The sequence below is a fragment of the Zea mays genome, chromosome 5 (genome assembly GCF_902167145.1).
Source record: "Zea mays cultivar B73 chromosome 5, Zm-B73-REFERENCE-NAM-5.0, whole genome shotgun sequence".
NCBI lineage: Eukaryota > Viridiplantae > Streptophyta > Magnoliopsida > Poales > Poaceae > Zea > Zea mays.
The window spans coordinates 9,356,864-9,380,245 of record NC_050100.1 but is presented as its reverse complement, the minus strand read 5'-3'; the positions used below and the strand labels follow the sequence as shown (position 1 = coordinate 9,380,245).

General features: G+C 42.4%; 2 protein-coding genes across 2 annotated transcripts; one reads left to right on the top strand and one right to left on the bottom strand.

Moving 5' to 3' along the window:
- Positions 1 to 13,673: 13,673 nt before the first annotated feature.
- Positions 13,674 to 15,828, top strand: LOC103627987 (26S proteasome non-ATPase regulatory subunit 14 homolog). The gene is made up of 4 exons (XM_008648282.2): positions 13,674 to 13,754; positions 14,236 to 14,314; positions 14,445 to 15,050; positions 15,701 to 15,828. Exons 1-3 carry the CDS (start codon positions 13,680 to 13,682, stop codon positions 14,735 to 14,737), a joined length of 447 nt encoding a protein of 148 aa, XP_008646504.1. The 5' UTR covers positions 13,674 to 13,679; the 3' UTR covers positions 14,738 to 15,050; positions 15,701 to 15,828.
- A 4,940-nt stretch (positions 15,829 to 20,768) lies between these two features.
- LOC103627986 (uncharacterized) lies at positions 20,769 to 22,376 on the bottom strand. The gene is made up of 3 exons (XM_008648281.2): positions 22,137 to 22,376; positions 21,970 to 22,000; positions 20,769 to 20,853 (listed from the first exon to the last, which is right to left on the bottom strand). Exons 1-3 carry the CDS (start codon positions 22,357 to 22,359, stop codon positions 20,769 to 20,771), a joined length of 339 nt encoding a protein of 112 aa, XP_008646503.1. The 5' UTR covers positions 22,360 to 22,376.
- Between the last annotated feature and the right edge of the window lie 1,006 nt (positions 22,377 to 23,382).

Below are 23,382 nucleotides of genomic sequence, written 5' to 3'. Positions count from 1 at the left end.
CAAAGGAGCAATGAGGCAACCGAGGGCACCTCTGGCTGGAGGCACCGGACTGTCCGGTGTGCACCGGACAGTGTCCGGTGCGCCCAGAGGACACCAACTCAAACTCTTCGCCCTCGGGAATTCTCGGAAGCCGGCGCGCTATAATTCACCGGACTGTCCGGTGTGCACCGGACATGTCCGGTGCTCCAAGGAAGCGCGGTCTCCGGAACTCGCCAGCCTCGGGTTCGCGCGGCAGCCGCTCCGCTAAAATTCACCGGACTGTCCGGTGTGCACCGGACTGTCCGGTGTGCCAGCGAAGCAACGGCTCCCTGCGGCGCCAACGGCTCCCTGCGGTGCATTTAATGCGCGCGCAGCGCGCGCAGACGTCAGGCACGCCCATACTGGTGCACCGGACATCAAACAGTACATGTCCGGTGTGCACCGGACACCCAGGCGGGCCCACAAGTCAGAAGCTCCAACGGCTAGAATCCAACGGCAGTGATGACGTGGCAGGGGGCACCGGACTGTCCGGTGTGCACCAGACTGTCCGGTGCGCCATCGAACAGACAGGTTCCCAACGGCCACATTTGGTGGTTGGGGCTATAAATACCCCAACCACCCCTCCATTCATTGCATCCAAGTTTTCCACTTCTCAACTACTACAAGAGCTCTAGCATTCAATTCTAAGACACACCAAAGAGATCAAATCCTCTCCAATTCCACACAAAGCCCTAGTGACTAGTGAGAGTGATTTGTCGTGTTCATTTGAGCTCTTGCGCTTGGATTGCTTTCTCTCTTTCATTCTTTCTTGTGATCAATACTCACTTGTAACCAAGGCAAGAGACACCAATTGTGTGGTGGTCCTTGCGGGAGGTTTTGCTCCCGGTTAATTTGAGAAGAGAAAAGCTCACTCGGTCCGAGGGACCGTTTGAGAGAGGGAAAGGGTTGAAAGAGACCCGGCCTTTGTGGCCTCCTCAACGGGGAGTAGGTTTGCAAGAACCGAACCTCGGTAAAACAAATCTCCGTGTCTCACTCGCTCATTCGCTTGGGATTTGTTTTGCACCCACTCTTGCGGACTCGTTTCTTATTACTAACGCTAACCCCGGCTTGTAGTTGTGTTTATATTTGTAATTTCAGTTTCGCCCTATTCACCCCCCCTCTAGGCGACTATCAATATGGTTTGTGCACCTGCTATCAATTATCCAGCTTGAGCCCCCGGATGCATAAACCTGCAAAACAGTTTTAGGCCTTGTTCTTAGGTACCCAAACAGTCTTGGGTCCTTTCACGTTAGAAACAAACACCTTGGGTACCCAAACACAAGTCTTTGACCCCTTGTGTTTGCCCCCAACATATTTGGCAACTACTTTGCCTAATTTGTTAGTAAGCACATATGATGCATCAAAAGTTTTAAACGAAATATTAGGTTCATTTGATGCAGTAGGAGTTTTCTTTTTAGGTAATTTATCATGAGTTGATTGCCTAGAGCTAGAAGCCTCATTCTTATACATAAAAGCATGATGAGAAAGATTATGAGACTTACTAGCATGAATTCTCCTAATTTTGTGTTCGGGATAATTTTCAGGATACAAAATATATCCCTCATTATCCTGAACCATGGGAGCTTTGCCGTTAACAAAATTAGACAATTTCTTAGGGGCATTAAGCTTGACATTGCTACCCTGTTGGAAACCAATGCCATCCTTAATGTCAGGGCGTCTCCCATTATAGAGCATGCTTCTAGCAAATTTAAATTTTTCATTTTCAATCTCATGATGATTAATTTTGGCAGTTAGTTGAGCTATGTGATCATTTTGTTATTTAATTAAAGCAAGGTGATCATGGATAGCATCAACATTAATATCTCTACATCTAGTACAAATAGAAACATGATCAACAGTAGATGTAGATGGTTTGCAAGCATTTAATTCATCAATCTTAGCATGTAAAATAGTATCCTCATTTCTAAGATTGGAAATAGCATCATTGCAAACATTTAAATCTTTAGCCTTAGAAATTAATTTATCATTCTCACATCTAAGGCTAGAAATTTATTCATTCAATTTATCAATCTTAGCAATTAAACTAGCATTTTCATTTCTAAGACTGACAATTGAATCATTACAAGCATTTAACTTTTCAACCTTAGCAATTAAATTAGCATTCTCAGTTCTAAGGTTGGAAACAGTGTCATGGCAAATGCTAAGCTCTTTAGTCAAGTTTTCACATTTTTCTATCTCCTAAGCATAAGCATTTTTAACTTCAACATGCTTTTTGCTTTCCTTAATAAGGAATTCCTCTTGGCTATCCAAGAGTTTATCCTTCTCATGAATAGCACCTATCAATTCATTCAATTTTTCTTTCTGTTGCATGTTAAGATTGGCAAAAAGGGTAAGCAAATCATCTTCATCTTCACTAGAGCTACCCTCATCACTAGATGTTGTATATTTTATGGAGGCTCTAGATTTTACCTTCTTCTTTTTGCCGTCCTTTGCCATGAAGCATTTATGGCCGATGTTGGGGAAGAGAAGACACTTGTTGACGGTGATGTTAGCGGCGTCCTCGTCGGCGGAGGAGTCGGTGGAGCTCTCGTCGGAGTCCCATTCCCGACACACGTGGGCATCACCGCCCTTCTTCTTGTAGTACTTCTTCTTCTCCTTCCTCTTTCCCTTCTTGTCGTCACCCTATCACTATCACTAGACATAGGACATTTAGCGATAAAATGACCGGGCTTACCACATTTGTAGCACACCCTTTTGGAACGGGGCTTGTAGTCCTTCCCCTTCCTTTGTTTGAGGATTTGACGGAAGCTCTTGATGATGAGTGTCATCTCCTCATTGTCAAGCTTGGAGGCGTCGATGGGGAGCCTACTTGATGTAGACTCTTCTTTCTTTTCCTCCGTTGCCTTGAATGCGACGGGTTGCACCTCGGGTGTGGAGGTGCCGCCTTGCTCCAAGTTGATGATTTGTTTGGAGCCTTTGATCATCAATTCAAAGCTCACAAACTTTCCTATCACTTCCTCGGTAGACATTAGCTTATATTTAGGATCACCACGTATTAATTGAACTTGCGTAGGATTGCGAAAAACGAGTGATCTTAGAATAACCTTGACCATTTCATGGTCATCCCATTTGGTGCTCCCGAGGTTGCGCACTTGGTTTACCAAGGTCTTGAGCCAGTTGTACATGGCTTGTGTCTCCTCTCCTTGGTTGAGGACGAACCGACCGAGCTCCCCCTCGATCGTCTCCCGTTTGGTGATCTTGGTCACCTCATCTCCCTCGTGCGCGGTCTTGAGCATGTCCCAAATCTCCTTGGCGCTCTTCAATCCTTGCACTTTATTATACTCCTCTCGACATAGAGAGGTGAGGAGTATAGTAGTCGCTTGGGAGTTGAAGTGCCGAATTTGGCGACCTCGTCCGAGTCGTAGCCCTCGTCTCCCACCGATGGTACCTGCGCTCCAAATTCAACAATGTCCCATATGCTTGTGTGAAGTGATGTTAGGTGATGCCTCATTTTGTCACTCCACATACAATAATCCTCACCATCGAAAAATGGTGGTTTGCCTAATGGAACGAAAAGTAGAGGGGTGCGTTTAGAAATATGGGGATAACGAAGTGGCATCTTACTATACTTCTTGCGCTCATGGCGCTTAGAAGTGACGGACGGCGCGTCGAAGTCGGATGTAGAAGGTGATGATGAATCGGTCTCGTAGTAGACCACCTTCTTCATTTTCTTTTTCTTGTCGCCACTCCGATGCGACTTGACGTGTGAAGGGGATCCCTCCTTCACTTTGTTGTCGGACTCCCTTGATGGAGCCTTCCCGTGGCTTGTGGGCTTGTCACCGCCGGTCACGATCTCCTTCTTGGCGTGATCTCTCGACATTACTTCGAGTTGTTAGACTCAAATGAAGTACCCGGCTCTGACACCAATTGAAAGTCGCCTAGAGAGGGGTGAATAGGCGGAATCTAAAATTTACAAACTTAAGCACACACTACAAGGCGGGGTAGCGTTAGAATTAAAATCGAGTTCGAGAGAGAGGGCGAAAACAAATCAACCAAGAAATAAAGTGGATGGCACGATGATTTGTTTTACCGAGGTTCGATTCTTGAGAACCTAGTCCCTGTTGAGGTGGTCACAAAGACCAGATCTCTTTCAACCCTTTCCCTCTCTCAAACGGTCACCTAGACCGAGTGAGCTTTCTCCTTAATCAAACGGGTCACTTAGACCCCACAAGGATCACTACAAACTTAGTGTCTCTTGCTTTGATTACAAGTCACTTAGAGAACAAGAATGAGGCAGAAGAAAGCGATCCAAGAACAAGAGCTCAAAGAACACGAGCAAAACACTCTCTCTAGTCACTAGGTGTATGGAGTGAATTTGAGACTTGGAGAGGCTTTGATTCTTTTGAATTGTGTCTAATATTGAATGCACTAGCTCTTGTATTGAATGTGGAGTGCTGGAAACTTGGATGCCTGGAGTGGTGGTGGTTGGGGGGTATTTATAGCCCTCAACCACCAAAACAGCCGTTGGGGATGGCTGTTGTCGATGGGCGCACCGGACAGTCCGGTGCGCCAGCCACGTCACCCAACCATTAGGGTTCTGACACAGTCGACCATTGGAGCACTGACCCTGGTGGCACCGGACAGTCCGATACCGCACTGGACAGGCACTATTCAGTGTCTGGTGCGCCACTGACCTCTGCTCTGACTTCTGCCGCGAACTGTAGCGCTGTCAGGGGCACTGTGCAGTCGACCGTTGCGCTAGAGAGCTGTTGCTCCGCTAGTGCAGTCCGGTGGCACACCGGACAATCCGGTGAATTATAGCGGAGTGGCGCTGGAGAAAACCCGAGAGTTGCGAGTTTGGAGTTGTACGGTCTTGGTGCACCGGACACTGTCCCGTGGCACACCGGACAGTCCGGTGTGCCAGACCAGGGCATACTTGGGTTTCTTTTCTCCTTTCTTTTTGAACCCTTTCTTTAAACTTTTTATTGGTTTGTGTTGAACCTCTATGCACCTATAGAATATAATCTAGAGCAAACTAGTTAGTCTAATATTTGTGTTGGGCATTCAACCACCAAAATTATTTATAGGAAAAGGTTAAACCCTATTTCCCTTTCAGTTTTCTTTCCGTCTGTCTTAAAAGAAAGGTTTTCTCTAAAAACATAGAACACAAATTAGAGCTAATCCTCACCTTATGCTTCCATTCTCATCTTAACCCATCTCAAGAGAAAAGCACCTTACCCAAGAAGATACCGGGAAGCTTACCCTTGAAGCCTAGAATAAGCTACAGAGGAACATGTCCAGGTGCTCAGTCAAAAGGACCGACCATGAGAATCAAAGCACTGCCCCTGAGTCAAAGCAAACAGAAAAAGAGGACAGAAGAAGTTATTACCATACAGAGAGGCAAAGATTCTTGGAACCAGAGACCACAAACATCAGAGTCATCGACCCCACTACTTACGCGTGCCCCACCTCCATGCGCACCACTACCGCCCTATGCCCCCTTTGCAGCACACCCACCACCGCCATCGTCGCCGGCAACAGCCCCCCTCCATCGCACCTGCTGCCTCGTGTCACCTGCTCCATCACCGCCACTCCGCACCCGAGCACCCCCACTCGCCTATAAGACCCCCACCAGCTCCCTCAACTCCCATCTCGCTCAAAGCAAAGCACACACCTATAAAATCCCCTCTGCCAAATCGCAAGCAACTCCATTTTCCACTCTCTCGTCACTAAGATCATAATGCTTGGTGATTCTTGGGTTGAAGACTGTTGTACATGGTTCATAGTCTTTGGTTTCCTCCTTTGTGTGATGGTAATACTCTTTGATAGAATCCTCCAGTGGGAAGAGCAAAGAGAAAGAAAGAGGCAGTAAGAAGACAAAAGAAAAATAAAGAAGAGAAGATGAGAAGAAGGTTCTCCCAAAATCAACTCTATGTCAGTCATCTCTCTGCAGCCTGCTCAAGCAGCAACAGGAGAAGAAGGCCCCATAACACCCTTGTTATGAGGTACTTCAAGGAGTTCAAATCCCCAAGATTCAAGAGATATACCCTCATTATTTTTAAGTGGGGTAGTGTTCCAGTAAAGTTCCTGCTATGGAGAAAAAGAAGAAGGCCAGTAGCAAGCTTGTGGAGGACCAGATCATTCAAGCATATAAGTTTCCGGATGAGAAGTGGCCACCCAAGTTTTGTTGATGAAGCACTAGAAGACCAATCAAGGAAGTGATCTATGGATAAGTTTGTATGAGGAAGGTTTGCGTGTTGGCATCGATGCTTCTTAAATAAGCTAGCTGCCAAGCAAAAGCTAGAAGCCTGAAGATGACCTTGAGTAGCCAGAATCAGCGTTTGCAATCGGTAACCGGACGCTCCTCAAATGCTAGATCTTGTTGAAGTTCCATCTCCTCGAAGAGTCTACAAAGTGAAGATATGTAGTTGAAGTAAAGCTATACCCATAACCCTTCTAAGCCGAATCTCGAGGACGAGATTCATTTTAAGTGGGGTAGTTCTGTAGCATCCCAAAAATTCAAATCTTGAAATTTTCTCAAACTCGCTCTAAATTCAAAATGAATTTTAGATTTTGTTTCAAAATGTTTGTTTGCGAGTTGATCTCAACAAATAAAATATAGAGGTCTATATTCTCTCCAAAATCCCCCTCAAAATATCCTACAAATATTTCCCAGTGATCCCCCTCAAATTCTTTCCAGAAATACTGCCCAGATATTTCCCCAGTGATCCCCCTCTGATTCTTTCTAGAATTACTGCCCAAATATTCCATCGATAATTCTCCAAGTATTTTCCTCCCGAGAAATACCTTTAGAATCATTTTTGAAGTCCCTACAAATGTTTTCTTCATAACTTTCCTCATGCTTATACGTATATGTACGCCTTCGGTGTCATACAGTGAGCTCTACAAGCTAATTACACTTTTACATGAATAATACATGCTTATCTCCCACTAATCCTCGCATCCTCCCACTAATCCTCGCCTCCTCCCCCTAATCACCCCCACCTAGCCTATAAATAGAGGGGCAAGGGCCTCCTCTCAAGACACCCCAAGCCATTTCATGGCAACTCTCCCTCCCCCCCACACACACGCCCACTCCACCTCCCACACAAGCACACACTAGCACAAGGATCGTTTGGTCATTCTTCGATCGTTCGTCCACCTGTTCTTAGTTTGTTCGTTCGTTCGTCCGATCGTTCATGGTTCGTTCATCCGATCGTTCGATCGTTCGTCCGTTCGTTCATCCAAATAATCTTTGTTCAGCCATTATGCTGCCGAAATTCCGATCGTTCGTTCGTCTGATCATTTGATCGTTCATCCGTTCGTTCATAGTTCCTATTCATCGTTCATTGTTCGTTCATAGTCCCTATTCATCATTCGTCTGTTCGTTCGTCCAAATAATCTTTGTTCAGCCGTTATGCTGCCAAAATTCCGATCGTTCATTTGTCCGATCATTCGATCGTTCGTCCATTCGTTCATAGTTCCTATTCATCGTTCATTCATAGTCACTATTCATCGTTCATCGTTCGTTCATACGAAACATTCACCATCACTATTCACCGTTAATATTCATCATCATTACTATTCATCGATGATATCTATCATTACTTTTTCATCGTCACTGTTCATCGTTACTATTCATCGTTATTATTCATTGATCATCCGATCACCCTAAATTTCAACTACTCATCCATCATGCTGTCCAGCTCACCTAAGACCTGCCAGACCAATATTCCAGTCATACGAACTCCAGTGACTGTGATTTTTCTTCTAGTAAGAACTTCCCATCTGGTCACCCATTCCAGATTTCTCTAAGTTGAGCACGCTTAACTTTGAGATTCTTTCGAACCAGGCTTCCAAACTCAGATTCCATTAATTCTTGTTTCTGAATTCTTATCAAATTATTCCCTATCCAACCATGACATACCTTAAGCATGGTTCATATTCCATAAAACTCCCAAAATACTCTTGTCCCGTATTCTGCCTATAATTTCCCTGTTCAGACTAAGTCAGTCGATTCACTCGTCACTATTCTCACCAACAGTGAACTCTACTGTACTACACCACATACACCCAGTTATAAATACACCCAACTATCCTCTCCCTCCCCGCACACTCAACACCCTCAGCCAAGGCAAACCCCCACCCACTCAGTTACTCCGCTTTGCTGGCTACGCGCATAGTGTCGCTTCACCTCCAATCCACCCTCCTGGTAAGCACCTCTGTTCCACCATCAGTAATATCACAACACCACATGACACAGATTCTGCTCAAGACTCTACCCATCCATATATCGCTATTCTGACCACTATACTAAATATTTGTTGATATACTTGCTGGTGTGTATGTTTGCTTGTTCATGTTGCATAGTTATCGGAGCGTTGCCATCTCGTGAAGGCCAGATCTGCAAGTCTACGCCAGGCAGTGGAGCCAGAAGCCAGTTCCGCGAGCTCTCACCCCTTTCGCCGGATAAGCACGACAAGCTCACTGGATTCCTTTCATGCATAAATTACCTATGCTTTTTCAACCACAACCCTCAGCCTGTTATTTTATGCATCATATGATTTTGAGACAAGTTATTATGGCTACCCAACCGCTTGCCGCAATCAATCTTTATACTCCTTGACATATTTGTTACAAATGATTTGAGAAAAGGTGTGAGTTTTCGAAAGAAAATGCTTTTCAAAATGGGTATGATGAAGGGTTGTCACCCTTATCACCTTTGAGCGGGATGGTCAGGGACTCCCTGGTTTAGAGGAGGGCCTAAGGTGATGGCTCAGCTGGTTTAGGTGTAAGCATGAAGGATTGTCCCTCTCGCCTAAGAACCGGTTTGTCATCACTCCTTACCTATACTCTTATCAAGTATAACCACTCGAGACTGTATGGGCAGTCACTCAATCTGAACTTGTACGGTCCGAACCCCAGGGCTATGATGGCTGGGGAGCACCGGGAGGATAAGGAGGGGGGATGTTTTGTCTAGTTTGGGCATGGTGGTGGCCTGACTCCTTCCGGTATAATCGTTAAGGTAAGGACATGCAAGGAAAGAGAGAGAGATTCGGCATTCGGATCTCACGACGGCGAGATTGCAGAAATCGGACTAGTGGGTAAAGTGTACACCTCTGCGCAGAGTTTGAAAACCTATTCGAATAGTCCGCGTCCACGGATATGGATGAGTCATGGCATGGATTTGGCAATTAGTGTTTTGTTTTCCAAAAAATGCTTTTGAAAAGTGGTTTTAAAAGGTCCGGCGGTTGAGCCGTGAGCTATGGTGGACGGGAAGTCCAGTTGCTATTTTTGAAAATGAAAACCAGTGGGAAACTGCTGAGATACCTAGATGGTTTAGTCCAGGGGGTTTTGTTCTATATTGAAAAACTTCCTGCTCCCTTGGGAGAGGATACGCTTTGAAAAATATAAAATGTTTTACAAAATAACCCTACATCAAATATTGATATTTCTGCAAAATATCCTGAGCTCCACATATACCATGCATTATATCTGATTTCCCCATTCCGCGGGTGAAGGTGGGCTGCTGAGTATGTAAGTACTCAACCTTGCTTATTTGTTGTTTTTCAGAGAAGGAGATCCCTGATCGGGTAAGAGTTACGCCTATTCCCAACCTTACCTATGGCTGTTGGACCGCTGATTTGCTTCGCTGCGTATATCGGGCTACTTCAGCCCCACTCTGATGATATATCCTGAGTTGTGGACCAACTCTTAAAGTTGATCGCCACCTTTATAGGTTTGTCTCGTTTAAGCAGATCTGGAATCATCTGATATATAAATGTGTTTACTAGCCTCCTGGAACTAGTAATTGTATCACATTTGAGTCCCAGAGGATTGGGACGCTTCAACCACGCTTATCGTGGAGACTATTGAAGTACTCAGTGGCAACAATGTTTGAGACAGAGAAAATGAGAAAGTGATTGCTTTCTTTCTTTATTGCAGATAGAATTCCCTTATATACAATGGATGCAGTGTCTCCCAAGGGGTGTGTCTCTTGGGAGAAAACTATCAGGGGAGGGGGATTGATCACTTGTACACAATATTTTGTAACACTCCCCTTGATCAATCCAAATCCATTTGATCATCTGCAAACTGTCTTCCAATATATTATCTCCTCAAAACCCTCTTGGAAAAATAAGGAGTACACAATGCCTTTTGGATAACAAGAAAATCTCACTTGAACTCCCAAAAGGACAATATGCTTATAATCATCATGCATAAAAACCCCTGTGGGGAAAAGTCAATGATGAAGCATATAGCTTAGTTGATATTACCTCGTTAAAAACTTTGGATGAGAAAACCTCGGAAAGGCAAAAACTCATACAAAGAAAAGAGTGTAATATGATGGTTCAAAATAGGTCAAATATCACGGAGAATTACTCCCCCTGAACTTTGCAAGCACTTAAGCCTTCTCATACCAATCCCCTCAACAAATTTCTGGAACGTGGAGTATGATAGAGATTTTGTGAATAAATCAGCAAGATTATCACAAGACTTTGTTTGCAAGATGTTTACATCTCCATTTTTCTAAAGTTCATGGGGATAAAACAATTTAGGAGAAATATGTTTATTAATATTACTCTTAATATAACATGTATCCATATGAACAACACAAGCTGAATTATCTTCATAGATAATAGGCGGTGGTTTGAAACGCGAGAGTAGAGGGAAATGAGACCGCGCGGGCTATCCGCTGGGCTCATAAAACAGTAATCCCTGTCGATCAGGTTAAAGGCCGACGAGAATAAGTTAATCCCCGTCTGCCTGTGTCAGAGCCGACGGGAGTTAACTTATTCCCGTCGGCCTGTGTTAGGGCCGACGGGAGTTAACTTAATGCACGTCGGCTGGTAGGTAGCCGACGGGAGTTAACTAAGTCCCGTCGACCGAAGCAAAGGCCGACGGGAGTTAACCTGGCCGACAGGAATCTTCAGGATTCCTGTAGTGGCTGCTTACAACACACAGGCGCAACAAGCAATGAACGTGAGTGTCTTATTTATTCTCAACACGGTCGATATTTGTCCTATAACTAATATATTGTATTTGCAACAGTCATGGTTTCCAGAGCAGGCACAACAACAACCATTCGTTTCCCCTCAATTTCAGTCGTCGATGCCTCAGTGGGGATTTACATGCTCCGCCACTTCACCTCAGGTGCTTCAATTTAGTTTAGACTTGTCGTTTGTATTAACCTTTCAAATCTTGACTAAATTTGATTTTGTAGGGATCTGAGGTTATGGGCCACAACACGCTACCACCGGTGATACCAACATCAGGAGGAGCTTATGCAGGGGAGGGAGCTACTACATGAGAGGTTAGTTTTACAGACAATTTATTTGAATAGCGGACATGCATGTAAACATTGTCGTTATTAATATCTTCTTTTTTCTTTAGAATCCAAACCAGTTAAACGACTTCGTGAACGAGTTGTTCGCTTCTAGAGGTAGTGGTTACAACTCAAACGACCCAAATATGTGATGGTTTGAATCTTGTACTTAATTGTGACTTTGTCGTGAACAATTGTGAACTTTGTGTTATTTTGTAATGGACTAAGTGATGTATTTGTGAACAATTGTGAACTCTGGTGGTATTTTGGTGAACTATGATGTATTTGTGAACATATGTGACATTTTGTGTTAAATGTGTGTAATTCTGTTATTACTATTTCTGTCATATTATTGTGATTATATTGTTGTTGAAATTACTGCTTTTTTGCATTTCTTTCATATTTTTTCTCTAAAATTGCTTATTTTCGGCAGCCGCATGGGGCCACCGAAAATAATCCCAGTAGACTTTCGGCAGCCAGAGCGCGGTCATCGAAAATAAACCTTATTTTCGGTTTATTTTTTTGGCAGCCTTCTGCCGCCGAAAATAGTTGGCCGCCGAAAATGTCTATAGCTGGCGTAGTGTAACATCAGAGTTTGAACGTTATTTACATTAAATATAGTCTAATTATAAAACTAATTATACGCAAGATAAATTTATCAAATCTAATTAATCATGATTACTGTAGCATCACGTGGTAAAATCATGGACTAATTAGGATTAATAGGTTTGTCTTGCCATTTAGTCCTTATCCATGTATTTAGTTTTATAATTAGACTGTATTCAATACTTCTAACTGACATCCAATATGATGAGAGTAAAATTTAGAAGTCTTCACCCAAACAGGCCCTAAGGTCGTCTCTAGCAACTCGTGGATGTGGCCATCCAACAGGTTGTGCATGTGGTAGCATAAAATGTCCGACTTCCTCCGATGTCACGGATATTCTCGTGCTTGACTCCGTCGTGGATAGCACTGTATCCAACCATGATCATCCTTTCTCATATCATCAATATAGTTATCGAGTTGCAATTCAAGTCATAGCAAGACAAAATCTTTGATTTTATTAGGGCAAAACTCAACTAGTTTGCATACCTTGTTTGCATCAAAGGAAGCAAACGGATCAGTTGGTCCTTAGGCAAATTAATTTTTGTTTTAGCTATTAACTTTTATGTCTATATTTAAATAAATGACAATAGATTTATATATATATCTCTACTACTTATTAAGTAAGTAATAGTAGTCTGCCTTTGACCGTTCTGCCTCTGACCGGTTCTGCCATATACGTGCGAAACACAGGTCTTCGGCAAAAATATTATGTAGAACTTAAGCAATTCAGCCACTAACCGAGTTCGTATTGCTAAGTCCGCGCCAACGCTTATAAGCCGCGCCATGTCTCCTTTAGTAGCCAGTATGGTACTAAATTGTTGCAAGACAGCAGGAGAGCGGTTCTTCCTCGGCCCATCATCCCTTGGACCCGCGCGGCCCATTTGCTGAGTGTCGCGCGGACGGCCCATTTGCTGCGAGAGGGTGCATCGTGTGGGGTGGGCACCTCGGCCCCGGGCGCGTCCTGGTCGCCGTCTCCCTGCGACGCGACCCTCAGGCGGGAGAGCGGTCTTCTTCCTCAGCGCAACCGCTCGGTCAGCCACTCAGCCCCACCCCAAGCGCAAGGACCGCCTCGTCGAGCGCGCGCCCTACGCCCGCCCGTCGTCCCCCGCGGAGGAGCCGGAGAAGAAGACGGTCAAGCCGGCCTCGGCCTTGGCCTCCTGGCTCGGGCTCAGCAGCACGGAAGCCGACCGCCTCACCATCGCTACCTGGTCTGCCCCGCCGTCTTCTCCCAGATCGTGCGAGACCTGGGTCTACCCAGTCGCCGCTCACCCGCTCCCCCCTCAACCTCCAAGTCCAGGTAACCTCCGCCTCACGCTCTCCAGCTCCGCCTCATCCACTGCTAGGAAGTACACACCAGAGCGCCGCCAGAAGTTCATCCGAGGGCAACGAAGCAACCACGAGAAGATCCACACGGCCACAATGAAGGTCTACGCGATTTTCTGCCCTTCCTCCTCCATCCCAACGCCCTGCACGCCAGGTGTTTGTGCGAATGTCTAATCCACGTTTGTGTCCGCAGATCCTGATGTACCAGCTTTGCAACAGCGTGGCCTTCGTCCACGACCCCAAGGTGCTGCACCGGGAGCTCAAGTTGCACATCCTTCTCAAGGACCACAAGACCATGGTGCTCAAGATCGCCGACTTCAGTCTTAGCCACGCCATCAGGTTCATGGAGATCTAGCATTCATAGTATTAATCAATATTGTTTTAACTCAGTTATATTCTGTAGGAAAACAAGTATGTGATATTTCCCCCCTTTTGTAGGCCAGAAATGGTTGTAGGTTGGTATCACTCACATCCTGGCTTCGGATGCTGGCTATCAGGCGTCGATATCAATACTCAGCAGGTCTATGCAAATCCACTTGTTCTCTAAAAGGATCTTTTGGAATGGTCTATCAAAACAGGATAGCTGCTGTCATTACATTGTACTATATGTCATGTCAACATCATTATAAACACTGATGTGTTTTTTTAATAAAGTATGGATATGATATTATGATATGTTGTACTATAATTGATCAACTGTAGGCACCAGACAGCTTCTCCCCTTCTATCCCCCTATTGCCTGTTTTCAATTTCACTACCTTCATTATGTAGGTTCCATCACCCTGAAAGTTGTGGATGAACTCATCTTGTTGGTAGTTCAGTTAACCCGCGTGTTTTTTCATAAAAGAAAAATGGGTGACATTAGCTAATTATTGATCCCAACTCACTGGAGTTGTTCTTCTCTTATCTACCTTTTGTGCTTCTGTTCTATATCTTATATCCTATATAGTGCCAAACACTGCACTCGTAGGCCTAAATTTGTTCAATATATAAATGTGCAGAGTTTTGAAGCTTTGAACCCCAGAGCCGTTGCTGTTGTGATAGACCCCATCCAGAAGAGGACGATCGATTTTCGATTTTGTAGGAGAGCTGTTAAACCTCTCCGGCTCCGCCACTTTCGTTTCCGTTTCTGCGCTTTGTTTGGTGCCAAATTTTCTGCACATTTTACCAATTCTGAACGAAAATTCCCTTTCTATTTTGCCGACTGTAGGGCTGTTGAATCCGTATGGGCTATGGTCGCCGAGGCACTCGCAGTCGGACATGTCTTCATCGGAGATGGAGTTTGGTACAGCGCGCCAGTACGACACCACCGACCTCTTCTTCCAGGAGGACTGGCTCTACGACGATCACCTCTTCCCTAGCAAGCTGGACGATGAGGACGACGAACGCAAGGAGGACAAGTTTGTACTGGATGCTCACGGTGGTGCCTCAGCGCAGACAGAAATAGGCAAGCTCGGTGCAGGCCATAACCACCGTCATGAACACATCGGTGGTGACCGATGAGAGGGTTGCGCTGAGGTGTACACATGCTCATCGCCACTCTGCGGTTGCTGTGGAGAGGGACTCAAGAATGACGGCCTTGATGTGGCCAGGAGCTCAAGCTCTACTGTGTATGGGAGATACCAGATCATGGATGATCGGACAGAGATAATGGATGATTGTGCGCAGGATGGGTTTCAATTGAAGCAGAGTGGAGATATTATGTTTGAATGTGGTATGCAGAGGGATCCTGGACGAGGAGATGATGATTCAGACCTGAGTGTTGTGGAGAAGGAGCTTCAAATGCTCAGTTCATTTGATACTGATGCTGTTACGAGTAAGTACTTCTCCAGCCTTACAATGTAGTTCGTCTCTTCAATTGGTTCAAAAAAAAGGGCGGTTACCTTTGCAGTATATAGTTTGTCCATTATAGCCCACTTTATGGCCACAGATAATGTGTATCTGTTTATTGAATTTAATGTACCCGGAAAAGGGGAATAAATAATAACAATGAAGAGGTTAGATTCTGCGGAGTTGCCTTCTGAAAGCCAAAACTCTGTTGCAAATTGGTTGTGTGTAGTTTAATAAATGGAGGGGGACTTGTTATACTAGACGGTAGTCAACATTTACAGTTCCTTTACCATTTTATGATTATATTTCTCATGGATTATCTCTGGAAGTTTAAACAATCAGAGTTTGTTTATGTTGGCAAACGATGATCTGCATTTTTTAACAAAACTTTGGTTAAACGATTGCTATATACAATCAGAGCGTTAAAAACACAGATTTCAAGTATGATGATCTTGTTTTTAACGTATTTGCAATATAGCCAGGTCCAACCTACTATTTGATCAATCTTATTAAAATAATATTGGTCCATCTTTATATTTGTGAGTAATTTAGTATAAGTTGTCCATTTGTCCTGGTTCTTGTTAGAGGCTATCTTTTGCTTATCTGCTGGTCTAATTCTCTTCATGTGTTCCATAGATCACGGTGTACATGATTTCACGGACAACGGTGAGCTCAATGGCATCTGTGACAAAAATCTGAAAAGCAACATTGATAAAGAATATCTGAAAGGTCATAGGATACAGCCATTCCCTGAAATTGGTGATCCTGATGAAGCATATGAGTTTTGAAATGTAGGATCATTAAATGCAGATGTTCAACATTCTTTTTTTTCTTTTACAGATATAACATATACGACAATGGCGATGAAATGATGGAAGCAAATGTGAAAACCAAGCTGGTGCTGTGTGAATTTGTGATGAGCAATCCAAGTGATGCAACACAACCTCTATCCAATACTTTGCCTTCGTCCTTCAAGACTTCCGCAAGAGGAGCAACTCAGTCCACAAGTAGAAAATAAAAGCTCGTCTATTCATAGTAAGGTCTTGTATCTATACTGTTGATCCTAAAAACTGATCTCGGATATGTTTTTTTGGTAGTGTACATGGCTGGATCTCTTCGCTGCTGCTGCTGCTATGCTCTGTACTGCCTAGCTCTGATTAATATGACTAGCTTATACGCAGAATTGTTGTCAAGGTGTTAATGCGATTTGCACTGTTTCTTCATTAGGTACTTTTAGTTGAAGGGTGGTTGATGTATATGTTCTGCACGGGTATTGGGACATGTCTTTATTATTAGATTGAAGGCTCATAAACCATTTTATCTTGTCTGAATAGCTATTGAGTTTTAACCACTGTGTTAGATTGAGTGCACCATTGTGTTGTGTGTACGGCCTTAAGCCCATAACTACCTCACCACCAATCTGTTTCTAATTTAGATGGATTTTGTTGAAAGCATCTTTCATGAACTGGTTACAAGAAAATGTACTAGAATTTAAAAAGATTCACCAAACTAGATTCCTCAGTGCAACCAGCATGCCATTTGTGATTTAGCCTTGATTTGTTTCTTCTTGGTCACTTTCAGGTTGTTCTAAAGGAAAACTTAATACTTCCTCTGTTCAGAGATGAGGTAAAATTAAAGACAATGTGGTAGCATAATTCTTTGGTGTCACTATTCTAATTTGTTCTTTCATTTGTTTGTGTAGTACATCTTACTCCATGAAAATTATCAACTTTATGTTCTTCCATCACTTTTAGAATCAACTTTGTGCAGTGATTCTGTTGTTTGCTGCCTTTTTTTATTACTGAATGCAGTCTACCCCATATGGGCAGAGCTCAATGCCTTACATGTTATTTGGTTGAACTTAGGTAGTAGCAAATAGGAAAAAGAAAGTTCATTTACAGCTGGAACTGCTAATTGATTTTCCCCTTATTTTGCAGTGTGGAAGTGGGCAGCTATGTGAACACCAATGATGTTTTCAAGGAGCCCAATGATGTCTTCAAGGAGCCTGGCAGCAATAAACGGTGTGTCTGTTATTTCGCCCTATGGCTTAAGAAAAGTATTCATATTGTCTTGATGTATGATGGCATCATCCATACAATTGTAACTCTACTGCAACTTGCAGTTTGAGGTCAGGATCCAATGATATGCATGTGCCAACATCTAAAGCTTCTACCGAAAGGTTGCCGGGGCGCCGTTGCAGCATGACTTCCAGAAGCACCAGCGCCACGCTGGCCAAGTTCTCGTCGACCACACACACCGCTGTTGATGCAGTCTAGAGAGGCTCCTTGCATATTTGACTAACTGTGATTATGGTATGGAGGTTTGGTTTCTTTGGAGAGGAAGCAAAAGGCATCGATGCGTTGAAAAGGTCTTTACACCGCTGTTCAATTAAATTGGACATGTCTACAGACATCTATTTCAGAGCCCTGTACTAAAATAGCTCCATGCCTCCACTATTTGTTTGCATGAATTTAAAATGTGTGTTACTTGGTTTACAGAGAAATTTAACCTGTTTTTAATTGAACATGCCATTTGACTTATTATTTAGCTTTACATTTGAATGCTCCTCTTATTCTAGGAAACTTTTAAGTGTTCTATCAACGATGTCTGAATATTTTATTGTCAAATTATTGTAGGACTATTTGGATGCCAAATTCAAGGAAATAGGGTACAACAATATGTACTCCCCTCATGCTACCCCCAACTCATTAATCTCCTTTATGTCACAAGTATGATGCACTTTAAATAATACATGTTCTTGTGCTGACCTTTATTTCTTTTTATACCTACTGAAGATCACTTTAATGTATATGTAGATTAAAAAGTTCATGAACACCCTGTGACAGTACCAGACCACAGCTATCTCGGTAACGTAATCAACCCCCTACATCTCCCCCTTCTTCCTCCTTCGGGCTAGGCGCAATGGTTCTTTCTTACTTGTGGACTGCAGTTTTGTGCTCAAAAGCGCGATCTTTACGCTCAGAATTGTTTTATTACACGAGATAGGGTTCTAGAAGAGGTACCAGTTTCTCGCTGCCAGTTGACTATCGTTTTTCTTGTCACGCATAAGTCTTGGCGCATTGGTTGCCACATTTGGAAAGGGCGTTTTATTTGTTTACTATCGATGGTGTGTTAATTTTCTATGTCATGTTACTCACATCAAGGATACGAAGGATGTGATCAAGTCTATAAAGAAGTCTACACGGAGCAAGAGCAAGAGCACTCAGACACTCAGTTCTTCGCTGTCATGGTGAGTAATTTTTCACAAAAGCAGCCCTCATGGATCCTGATTCCACAATCAATTCAAAGTGTGATAAATGTTGTTTTTCCTTCTTGTTCTTTTAACTGCTTACACGGTGGCAATAAGAGCTCAAGTGATGGTGGGCCAACTCAAAAGGCATAAGGACCCATGATAGCTCTTTCATCTGCATTGAATCCATGGTCACAAGGAAAACATGTACCACTAATAGTTTCCTTCCCCCCATTTCAAAAACAGTAACAATTTCCTTATCGATTTTTTCTTAGCAGCTAACCACTAGGTCATGTGGGTTTCTTTTTAGGCACATGAGAGGCGCACAACCGAATCAACAGTGAGTTAGACCATTGGGAATATGGGGAAGATATTGTACTCTGGTTTCCATATTTTCAGTCCAAATGTTTTGATTTAGCACATGACAATATATTTGAGCATCTAAATCTGATGGCAATTGATTCAAACTAATGATGCATTTTGTTTTTATTTGGTTCATGGCCAAGAATTGGGACTGAATATCAAACATTCTACTAGGTAACTTATGCTCAGCTCGTTTCCACTGAAAAAGAAGCCTATTTAGTTTGCTTTGCCCTACTGTATTTCGGTTATATGTTATTGATTATTCATATCCATGCTTGTAACAGGCAATCAAAAGATGTCGTCAAGGCACTGAAGAAATGGATTGGCCACAAGAAACCAAAAGTTCAACTTCTTGCTCTAAGTGTAAGTCTGTCTGTGACTTGTCATTTACTTTTATGTCTTAGGTGTGGAAGGCTATTGGTAATTGTCAAAGACTTTTCTATTGTTTTGTATTGTGCTTCCACAAAATCGAGCACCTGATCCTCTAGCACTGGTAATTATTGAAGATTTTTTTGTCGTCTTGTATTTTGCTTTCACAGATCAAACACCTGATCCTCTGCTAAGTTATGTGTAGCATTTTTATTATATGTTCAGTAATGTTTCGATTTATGTTCATGTCATTTGTCTTATGCTTCATTGCATATGCAGTTACTCATGTAATCATATGCATGTATTCTGCAACGCTATCTGGATAACTGAGCACAGTGAACACATTATGCACACATGATTTGGCAACTATTGCTAATGCTGCACAGTTATGCTGTTACTCTGAATATATTCAACTATTTATTAATTATTACAAGGGACTTATATGCCTGGTTTTATATACTTAACCCCTTTATATTTTGGGTTTTAAAATGTTATTGAAAATATCCAGTGATTATATTAGAATCATATTTTGGACCCACCAGTCACCATAGTGAGGTCCAGATCTTTTTTTGTGAGAACTTCTGGCATGTTTCTATCAGGAGTTGGGGCAACATTTACCATCCTAATCAATTGTAGATTCTTAGCAAATCTTGAAATCATTGTAATAATTGTATTATGCTGTAAAATTTTTAATTAAATAACGTCACTGAAATGACATTTGCATTGAGAATTGCATATGGGTAAATGGATCTTGTTCATTGGCACATAATCCATGCGTACTGAGTTTGTGAGTCTACTCTTCTAACTTCTAAGGTGCTCACCATTTCAGAATTAAGGGGCAACCGTGTAGGTGTGGCACTGTGGCATGTCCCTGACACCAGTGGCCCTCTTATCAGATCCTTTGTCAGAGAACTACATGTGCAGGTGAGGGCCGAAATACCTAATGAGTATCAGCCCCTGATGAGGGATGACATTGTCATTGCGAACTGAGGAAGCTCAGACAGCTACATAATAACAATGTTATACTCCGTACGTTTCTATTTCTACCCAGAAGTTCTTATCCAGATTACAGATTCTAATCAGAGGTGCTGCTTTCCAGGCATGCTGTTATGGTGGGGTTCTTAGGCTTGTGACATTGCTCAGTGAGCAGCTAGCAGATGCATAATTTGTATAATATAAGTAGCATAGCGAGATCATAATCGACCCGAATTTAAAACTGAGTTGAAGATCTGGTTTAAGCATTCGATGAAAGGTGATCCCTGGTTATCTTGTATTCCTTACCAGCGATTCCATTCAGTTCATCTCTCATGAGCTATGTATAAGTGGACTTCTACTTTTGCAGGATTAACGCATGGACTGAGGAAGCGCAATGACAAGCCTGATAGCCTAGAACTGATGAAAGGGATGGTCTCTCCAACATGTATTATTATATATCCCATCTTTGTTTAATGGCCGCAACTGCTTATATGGGAATGGTCTTTACCTTTTTTAGGTCCACTTATATGATATTACATTGCAAAGAAGACCTGCCATCTTTGTTGATTTTGGTGAGTCACCAATAAATGCAGCTGCTGCTGATCCAAATGGGCATGATGTCTATGTTGGCACAGGAATATGGGACCTTGCTTCCTTCGACATGAGAATAGGTAATATGTTGGCATGCTGCTATATGCTATCCTCTTTTTAATACAGAATTGAAACCTTGATCATATGACACGTTCTTTAGGATGTTATATTTAGTTTCCAAGAAAGAAGATACAACTGTCTATAGAAACAATAAACAAATTTTCTTCTCGGACTGCTCAATCTGGTATGCAAGGCACTCATCTCTATAATTAGTTCTCAAACTACTTAATCCAGTAAGCACACCACTCCTATCTCTGAAAGTACATCTACTTGATTACTAAATTGTACTTTAAGGAATCTAGAATGTGGATAGTTATATTTTTTTTTCATGATTCTATGCTATGGACTTTAAAATTAGTGAACCTGTTTAGAGACCCATCTAGAATGCCTAGCACTTAGTTGGAGGACTTGAGAAAATAAGGCTCTCATTGCGCAATGAAACACAGGTCTGGTACGACATACAATTGGTCCATGTGTGATGACTAATGCTAGAATGTTTTTTGTGTTCCTACTTTGTATTCTTGGAGGTAATGGTCCTACCATTAATATGTGAAATTTCATAACTCGGATCTCTCCACTTTTATATATTTGTTTTCTATCCAGGACAATTGTTGTCTAGAAGGACAGCAAAGTAATGCATGGCTTTTCTATGATCTTGTACTCTTTGCTTGCAAGACAATTGAATCCTAGCGTCTTCGAAGTCCCATCTCGATTCGCTCTAATCTATGCACTTATTCTGCTTCTTTATGGCTATGAGTGCATGATGTGCCTGACGCTACACAACAATGAGGGGAACTACCTGGGAAGCGGTGCCAGACCAACCTCGCCAAGCGAGCTACCTGCGAGGCCAAGGACACGCCCGCACAACCATTGCCCAACAAGCTCAAGATCGCCCCAAGTCTGGTGCATGAAAAAACATAATCTCTCCACTCTCCCTTTATCTGCAAAACTGATGTTCTAAACTAGAGTCATCAATTACTATCTGTGTCTCCCGATTTACTTTCTATAGTTGTTTGGACTTTGTGTGGTCCAATCAGATAGAAGTATGCTATTATGCTTGTTCAGAGTGTTTGTTTAGAATGAAGAAACGAGTTGAATATCTCTAAAATAGGTACGTGTACATTTAATTTGATTGATAAGTTTGTTTATAAATACGTTCAGTTAGCTTTCCCTATAGAGAAAAGCACCAATCACATTATTTTGTTAATAAACAATACAAGAAAAAAGATATTTCACTATAGTGACATAGATTATGCTCAAGCGTTGTCGAGAGTAGGCCCATTTTGTTCATGTTTACCTTGCTAAGGAGTTGTCACAACCTTGAAAACCTAAAAGTAAAGGTAATGGATGTTGCGGTCTGTCCTATGATGCATGGAGCTGAGGGCCCTACTTTTTTACAGGCATTAAGTGTGTGCAGTAACACCTGTAATGCTTATACATGCTGGCACTATTTGGTTCACTCACTAATTTTGTGCACTAATTTTGTGCAGACTTCCCTGTGATGCATACAACTGAGGGTTCTGCTTTCGTACAAGCACTGAGTTTGTGCAGTAAGACTTGTTGTGCTTATAAATGTTGGCCTTCTCCAATTTAGACAAATAAGTTGTATGTTAGCGTCCTTGTGATGCTTATAGATGATGCACCTATTTTGTTCAGGCTGATTTGGTAAGTATGTCATGTGATGCATTTGGGGAGTTCCTTTACCTGACACAAAGCTGTATGCTGAAGGCTCTTTTCTTATGAACTTAGTGAGGTTATGTGTTTTTATTATTCTTCCGTCAAAGAATGTACTGATTGTGTTTCTATTTATTAACAAATGAAGACAAAAAGCTCCCAGTTTGGACAAAGCTCTTATGCTGTGAATCACTTGTGGGAGTTATGCGTAGAGAATGACATAGGTAGTGCTACTGCACAATGTAATTGTTATTGCTCTGAAATGATGTAACTGTTATAGGGAACTGATGCTCTCAACCCCTTGTCTGCTTAGGGATGTTGTAAAGTTTACCGTTTTTTATGCTTCAGATTGTTAATAATAACTCGGCGCTAATCCAAATCTGCAGTTCCTAGAGTTGGAAAAGTATGTAACACTTTTTGTAAAGAGCGTTACATTGAATCTGATTCAGAAGCTATCTGAAAAGGTGTGTATTATGCGCTTCTGGTTGCTGATTCAATTTATCGACTCTTCACATTAAAGCGAGAGTGCATCACAGCATTCATGTGTACTTGGCTACCATTGCATGCTTATTCAGATATTAATCCTTAAGTAGATATTATTCAGATAAAAAGAAGGCATTGCAGCACTGGGACTGATAAAACAAGGAAAAAACAAAAAGATACATCAATATCAAATCCTACAACAGAACTTCTATGTACTCCTTAGGAATAGGAAGAGAAATCTAAGGTTTGTACTTCTAAAATTTAGGGCTATTGACCAGCCTTTGGTTTATGCCTTCTGAACAAGCATTTTCTCTTATTTGTTTGTAGATATATGAGCCCATTACATGACCACTTTTCTAGGATGGCACAACACAGGAGTGTCTTCGTTGGACACCTTTTTAGCATCTTTTGTTGCTCGATCTCCAAGAAACATAGGTACTATCTCTACTTTTTACTTGATGCTCGATAGTTCAAGTGTATACTAACATATGTTAAATAAAAAATTGGTGGGTACTTTTCATGGAACCTCAAACCACGGAGAGCTAGATGTTAT